Source organism: Lactuca virosa, chromosome 3 (genome assembly GCF_052849685.1).
Source record: "Lactuca virosa cultivar CGN04683 chromosome 3, Lactuca_virosa_CGN04683_v6, whole genome shotgun sequence".
Classification (NCBI taxonomy): Eukaryota; Viridiplantae; Streptophyta; class Magnoliopsida; order Asterales; family Asteraceae; genus Lactuca; species Lactuca virosa.
In genome coordinates, this window is record NC_136428.1 from 223,980,882 (window position 1) to 223,988,945 (window position 8,064).

Here is an 8,064-nt window from a genome sequence, read left to right on the forward strand (position 1 = left end):
AAGAAATTCGCTAAAATCGCACCCCAAGCTTGAATTTGACCCGAAAGATTGAATCTTTTGAAACTCCGGTGAGAAACAAAAATTTTGAAATTTTTGGTCAAAACTAGTGGCGGCGGTCGGCGGCGGCGACAGATGGCGGCCGGCGGCGGAGCTAGGGTTTCCGGCGAGGAGATTTTCCCGAATGAACAGTAGATCGGCGTGAGGGAGAGTGTTTGGTGAATAATGCCCCAAGAAAGCAGCGTGAATGGTTTTGTCCGTTGCCATTGTTGGAGATTTGGCGTCGGAATCGTGATTTGTTCGGTTTTCCGGCGAGCACGGGAATGGCGGTGGCGGGGGGTGTTTTCGGTGAAGAAAGGTAGGGTTGTGGTCGGAATTATGTGGGTAATAGGGTGGTGGGGGAACGTCGGCGAAGGAAGCAGCGAGGAGGTGACGGCTGGCGATTTACGCTTTTCCGACGAGAAATTTGGGCGAGATCTGGGCTGCCGTTGTAGCGTCGCTGTAGGAGGAGAGGGCTAGCCACCGGTGGTGCTGAAGCGGTGGTAGCAGAGCTGGCCGGCAGAGGCTGAAGTCGGAGGTGGCATACGTTGCGCCAAATCGGAGGGATAAGTTCGGGGATTTGTGTGCGTCGCAGACGGGAGTTACAAGGGGGGTGTGGTCTGACGGGTTGAGGGGGTATAAGGGTGGGTCTTAAGATGGAACGGGTCGGGTATCGGGTCGAAACTAGGGTCGGATCCGGGTAGGGAGTGGGATTGGAGCAGGTTACCGGGTGGGGCGGGTGAGTTGTGGGTAAAATGGGTCAGCCGCGCAAGGAAGGTTGCATTTTGTTCTTGGGCGCGCAAGCATCTGCGAGGGTGTAGTTAGGCCGCGCAGACTAATCAGATGCAATTCTAAGTTGTGGAGGTTGGAACTCGGAACTTGCGCGGCTGGGGGCCAGTCGCGCAACGTCTACGCGGGTACCCGCACAAATTTCGAATGTTTTTCATTTTTTTCAAACTTCACCAAGATCATTGCTAGACTTCCAAATGCTTATTTTTAGACCAACTTCAAGCTTAGAAACACCCAAAACTTCAAGCGGAGATTATTTATTTACAACGCATTTATTTAACGTCTTTGCCAAGACTTAGCCCCGCTTCCGTCAACCTTCGTAATTCGGATTTTCCAATGTTATGTTGTCAAATTCTCCTGTGTCAAAGCCTTCATAAAATGGTTTCAAGCGATGCCCATTCACTTTGAATATTTGATTTGTTTCCAAACTCTTGATTTCAACCGCACCATGATCAAACACTTTTAAAACAATAAAAGGTATGTGCCATCGAGATCGCAACTTTCCCGGGAATAGCTTTAAGCGTGAATGATAAAGAAGAACTTTTTGGCCCGGAATAAAATGCTTACGAGTGATGTGTTTGTCGTGAAACGCTTTTGTCTTATCTTTGTAGATGCTTGCATTTTCATAAGACTAGTTCCTCAACTCCTCGATTTCTTGAAGTTGCATCTTTCGGTGTTTTCCGGCTTCTTCAAGATTGAAATTACACTTTTTAACTGCCCAATATGCCTTGTGTTCCAATTCCACCGGTAAATGACAAGACTTTCCATAGACGAGGCGGAATGGAGACATACCAATTGGAGTTTTGTAGGCGGTCCGATACGCCCACAATGCATCTTCTAACTTCAAGCTCCAATCTTTTCGTGTGGTGTTGATCGTCTTTTCAAGAATTTGCTTAACTTCTCTATTTGACACTTTGGCTTGGCCATTCGTTTGTGGATGATAAGCGGTTGATATCCGGTGTGTGACACCATATCTTTTCATCATGGCTTCCATCATTTTGTTGCAAAAATGAGTGCCCCTATCACTCACAAAAGCTCTCGGTACACCATATCTTGCAAAAATGTTTGACTTCAAGAAGTCAATCACAGTTTTGGAATCATCATGCCTTGTAGCCTTTGCTTCAACCCACTTTGATACGTAATCAACCGCCAAGAGTATATAAGTGTATCCGAAAGAGACGGGGAAAGGGCCCATGAAATCGATTCCCCATACATCAAAGATTTCGCAAATGAGGATAGGGCTTTGAATCATTTCATGTCTCGTGGATACGGTTCCTGTTCTTTGACATCTATCACAACTTTTGCAAAATAGATAAGTATCTCTTGACATTGTTGGCCAATAGAGTCCACATTCTAAGACCTTTCGCATGGTTTTGTTTTGACCAAAATGTCCTCCGCATGCATACTCATGACAAAACTTCAAGATTGATTTGACCTCATTTTGATGAACACACCGCCGTATTAGTTCATCCGGACAATGTTTCCAAAGATAAGGGTCGTCCCATACGTAGTATTTGGAATCACTCTTCAACTTGGCTTTTTGGTACTTGGTAAATGCATGAGGAATTTCTTTAGTAACCAAGTAGTTCACAATATCCGCATACCATGGGATGGTGTTTGAAATGTAGAAGAGGTGCTCATCCGGGAATTCATCAAGGATAGAAGATGAGGAGTCACCAATATTCAACTGACTTAAGTGGTCCACAACTAGATTTTCGGCACCACTTTTGTCCTTTATCTCAAGATCGAATTCTTGTAAAAGAAGAATCCACCGAATCAGCCGTGGCTTGGCATCTTTCTTGGTCATGAGATACTTCAATGCGGCATAGTCGGAGTTTACAATCACTTTTGTTCCGAGAAGGTATTGTCGGAATTTCTCCAAGGCGAATACAATGGCTAGAAGTTCCTTCTCGGTGGTTGAGTAATTAGCTTGAGCATTATCCAAGGTTTTGGAGGCATAGTAGATGACATGTGATGCTTTGCCCTCCTTTTGACCTAAGACCGCTCCAATTTCAAAATTGCTTGCATCACAGATTATTTCAAAAGGAAGCTCCCAATTTGGAGGTTGGATTATTGGAGCAGAAGTGAGCAAGGCTTTGTGTTTATCAAAGGCTTCTTGACATGCAACATTGAAGTCAAAATCAACATCTTTTTGGAGAAGGAGGCACATCGGACGCGTAATCTTCGAGAAATCTTTGATAAATCTTCTATAGAATCCCGCATGGCCCAAGAAAGATCTTACTTCTCTAACACATGTTGGGTAAGGAAGGGTTTGGATGATATCAATTTTGGCTTTATCAACTTCAATTCCCTTTTTGGAGACGATGTGTCCCAAGATGATGCCTTGATTGACCATAAAGTGACACTTCTCAAAATTTAACACCAACTTTTTCTCAATGCATCTTTTCAAAATCTTCTCAAGATTATCCAAGCATTCATCAAACGAATTGCCATACACTGTGAAGTCGTCCATGAACACTTCAATTATATTTTCTACATACTCTGAAAAGATGCTCACCATGCATCTTTGGAATGTGGCGGGGGCATTGCATAATCCAAAGGGCATCCGCTTGTAGGCAAACGTGCCAAAAGGGCATGTGAAGGTTGTCTTGTCTTGATCTTCGGGGGCAACGGGTATTTGATGAAAACCCGAGTATCCATCGAGACAACAATAATGTGACTTGCCCGCCAATCTCTCGAGCATTTGGTCGATGAAAGGAAGAGGAAAGTGATCTTTTCGTGTGCTTGAATTCAACTTTCGATAATCAATGCATACCCTCCATCCATTTTGAACTCGAGTGGGTACCATTATTCCTTTGTTATTCTCAACAACCGTGATTCCCGTTTTCTTGGGAACCACTTGAACCGGACTAACCCACTTGAAGTCGGAAATCGGGTAAATCATATCCGCATCAAGGAGTTTGATTATCTCTTTCTTGACAACTTCCATCATGGGAGGATTTAATCGTATTTGAGCTTCCCTCCTAGGCTTACAATCATCTTCCATGAGTATCTTGTGAGTGCATACATTAGGGCTTATCCCCTTAATGTTTGCTATTGTCCACCCCATGGCCTCTTTATGATCTTTCAAGACTTCAATCAATTGGTTTTCTTCAATGTCTTTCAATTGAGAAGAGATGATCACCGGTAGAGTTTCATCTTGACCTAGATAAGCATATTTCAAATGGCTAGGTAAGACTTTCAATTCAAGTGTGGGTGGGTGGATTATGGAAGGTGGCATCTTGTTTGGAGAATGAGATAAGGCAACTTGAGAAACATCCTTTTTTGTTGAGTTGTTAAGTTCTAAAGTCTTCACAATCTCTTCAACTTCGGAGTCCAATGTATACATATCCAATGTTTTCTTCAAACTTTCAACATCAAAACTCATGTTGAGCACCATCTTCAAAAGATCCCCATGTGATAACTCGAATAATTCTTGGGTGATTGGTTCAATCACATCAACCCGATATAATGGAGAAATGTTGCTAGGGTATCTCATGGCTTCAAAGATATTGAAGTTAATGATCTCTCCATCAAATTCCATTGTGATCTTCCCATTATGGACATCAATAATTGTGTGAGCGGTATTCATGAAAGGTCTTCCAAGAAGGATCATAGATGACTTGGAAGGGGTCTTCTCTTCAAGGTCAATGACATAGAAGTCCGTGGGAAATACTAGTTGATTGACTTGAACTAGTACATCCTCCAACACACCTCTTGGAAATACACTTGACTTGTCCGCTAATTGAATGATGACTCCGTTTTCTTCCAAAGGTCCAACATTGAGAGATTGAAAAACCGAGTATGGCATTACATTGATTGAGGCTCCAAGATCTAACATGGCACTTTCAACATGCAAGTCACCAATGGTACAAGGAATAGCAAACATGCCCGGATCCTTGCATTTGGATGGAAGCTTCTCTTGGATAACCGCGGACACATTAGCATTGACTTGAATCTTTTCATTCGCCTTAAACTTCCTCTTATTAGTGCACAAATCCTTAAGAAATTTGGCATAGCGCGGAATTTGCTTTATGGCATCCAATAGTGAAATGTTGATTTCAACTTTTCGGAAAGTCTCAAGAATTTCTTTCTCTTCCTCTTGTTTCTTGGAAAAGGCTAACCGAGAAGGGAAAGGTGGTGGTATGACCAATGGCTTGATAGGCTTGTTGGAAGAGTCGGGTTTGTCAATGTTGGGACAACCGGTTCCTTTGAAGTAGCTTCAACCTTCGGAGGATCAATAATAATAACCTCATCTTCTTCTTCTCTTGAAACTCTTTTGGGGTTGCCTTTTCCAAGGGTTTTCCCGCTTCTTAAAGTTATTGCACTCACATTGGGATTCTTCTCGGTTTGAGATGGAAGTTTACCCCTTTGTTTCATCTTGTTGAGAGCGGTGGCCAAGTCTCCAATTTGTGCATGAATGTTTGAGAAAGTGTTCTTGGTCTCTTGTTGAAATTGGGTTTGGCTTTGAGCAAGAGAAGTGACGAGTTCTTGAAGGCTCATTTGATGGTTACCACTTGATTGGCCGTGTTGTGGAGGTTGTTGGTAATTTGGATGGTTATAAGAAGTTTGTGGATATGGGGGTTTTTGGGAAGGATATGGCGGATGTTGGGGTCTCATCAAAATGTTTTGGTGGATTTTGCTTTGGTGGGTATGGATTGTTTGGGTTATTCCTCCAATTTGGGTTGAAATTGTTTTGAAATCCCATGGGTCTTGGTTGACCTTGATATCCGCCCATTGCATTCACATCTTCCGGTTCACTTCCAAGTGTGGGACACTTATCCGTGGAATGCCCCGTCATGGCACAAATACCGCATACCATCAATTGTTGACCGCTTCCCACCACCATTTGACTTAGCACATTAGTCAAATCCAAGAGCTTTGATTCCAAGTGTTGAGTGTTGCTAACTTCACCAACCACTTGTGGAGAATTTCTCTTCATGTCATTTCTAGTCCCAAAGTTCCTTTGATTTTGAGAAATGGTTCCAAAAAGTGATCTTATCTCTTGAGGGGTTTTAAGGAAGATGTCACCACCACTTGAAGCATCAATCATCCTTAGATCTTTTTCATTCATACCCTCATAAAATTGTTAAAGAAGTAATTGTTCGGGAATATTGTGTTGAGGACAACTTGTACACAAGTTGTTGAATCGCTCCCAAAAATCATGAAAAGTCTCATTCTCTCCTTGACGAATCCCCAAAATGTCACTTCTTTGACTTGATATCCGGGAGGTGGGATAGAACTTGCTATTGAAGGCCTTGAGTAACTCTTCCCATGTGTGGATAGATCCCGGTGGTAAGTTGAATAACCACTCTCTAGCTTTATCTTCCAAGGTGAGCGGGAAGGCGGTTAGCTTGAAATCATCCAATGTCACATTTTCGGGCAACATGCTAACACATATCATATGAAATGACTTTAAATGCCTTTGAGGATCTTCTCTATCCAAACCATGGAACTTGGTGAGTTGATGTATGAAACTTGACTTCAATTCAATCCCTTGGCGGTTTGCGGGATAAACAATACCAAGAGGTGTGTGAGTAACATCCGTCTCCATCATTTGTCGAAGTGTCAACTCTTGAGGGGGGTTGGGTGGATTGGGGTTATTGGGATATTGTTGCAAGTAATTGGGTGGTTGTTGGTAAGGTGGGTATGGGTATTGTTGGGGATTGTATATTGGTGGTGGATAAGGTTGGTAGTTAGGATATTGGTTGTAGGGGGGTTGTTGTTGGGGGTACATTGGGTTTTGGTACATTGGAGGGTGTTGGTAATTGGGTTGATTTGGGTAATGTACTTGTTGTTGAACTTGAAAAGCATTGGTTTGAGGTTGGTTGTTTTGGTGGAATTGTTGGTGTTGTGGTTGTGGTGGTTGATAATTGGGTTGGTTTTGAGGAGGGGTTTGATTCCAAGGTGGCATATCAATGAGGGGTTCTTGTTGTTGTTGTCTTGGTTGTTGGGGTGGTGTATTGGCATCTTGATTGTTTGGGTTTGGGTTGGGATTGTGAGGTGGGGTGTGATTCATGGCTATGTAGTTTTCAAATGGAATATCTTCAAAGGATTGACCAACAATTGGAGAATTCGGCTCGGTGTCGGTATCACTTGAAGTATGAACTTGGTCTTCTATGTTGATTAGTGGAGAAGAGGAAGAAGCTTGAACTAGTTGTTGTTGGTTTGCTTGTTTGGCTAACTTTTTCAACCTTTTTGCTTCTTTTTCAATTTCCGGATTGTAGAGTAGTTCACCGGTTCTTGTAGACCTAGACATAAACAATCAAATAACAATAACCAATTTCCCTGGCAACGGCGCCAAAACTTGATGGGATGTCAAGTCCACCAAGCAAATTACACCCTTTGTTTGCAAATAAAACGTAATATAATGGTAAAAAGGGGTATCGATCCTCGGGGAAATGGTTGTATTCAATCACCAATGCAATCTAAATGAACTATTCACTACAAGAAAAAGACCCTTTTACGACGCGCAAACCACGACGCTCATTGATTTATGTTACGGAAAAGAGAGTGACATTAAAAAAGTGTCATCTCTTCAAAAAATTTAAGGATTTAGGTCGCGCATTATTGCATGCCCTTAAATTAGTGTCTAATGTGAAAAAATTAAAAACACGGAGGGCACTTTATCTAAAATGTGTGTCCTCTCTTAGTGTCGCTTTATGTTTTTTACTTAAAAGGCGCGTTTCTTAAAAGTGGGAAACAAAATTCTCTTAAAATTCTAAAATTTTTAAACACCCCGCTTCAAGATCTCCCTTTGTTCTCTTCTTCCCTTCTCTTTACAAACCCTAATCACGATACCTACACCTCGACAACTCATATAACCCTTCTACAATTTATTTCTTAAAAACTCGTGTTCATTCCTATAGATCACAAAATGGCGACCAGCAACTATACGTATATTGTTAGCCCAATACTTTTGTGTGTTTTTTGACGGCAACTGCAAGGTTCTAGGCAGGAACCACTACAATCATGATTACTACATTTTACTCCAACGTTCCAAAACCAGGGCATCAATTCGATCTTGAAGAATGTAATAGATGGTGGAAGATAACCAAAAAAATGCTATGGATCATGGAAAAACTGGAAAATCAAGAAACATTCGAAAAACCTTAGGGTTTCGCTTCTTATCAACGGTGAGGTCGCGTTTCTTCTTATCAGTACTAGGGTCTCATTTCTTATCATCGGTGAGGCCTCATTTCTTCTTATCAGTATCGGATTTCTTCTTGGCTGAGGCGC

The 8,064-nt window shown here is 42.2% G+C and overlaps 1 protein-coding gene across 1 annotated transcript; it reads right to left on the minus strand.

The window, feature by feature from the left end:
• Window positions 1-1,456: 1,456 nt before the first annotated feature.
• On the minus strand, window positions 1,457-7,810 carry LOC145164432 (uncharacterized). The gene is made up of 5 exons (XM_079083150.1): window positions 7,806-7,810; window positions 3,934-5,045; window positions 3,235-3,486; window positions 2,604-2,664; window positions 1,457-2,228 (listed from the first exon to the last, which is right to left on the minus strand). The coding sequence occupies exons 1-5, from the start codon at window positions 7,808-7,810 to the stop codon at window positions 1,457-1,459; spliced, it is 2,202 nt and encodes a 733-aa protein (XP_078939276.1).
• Window positions 7,811-8,064: the final 254 nt, after the last annotated feature.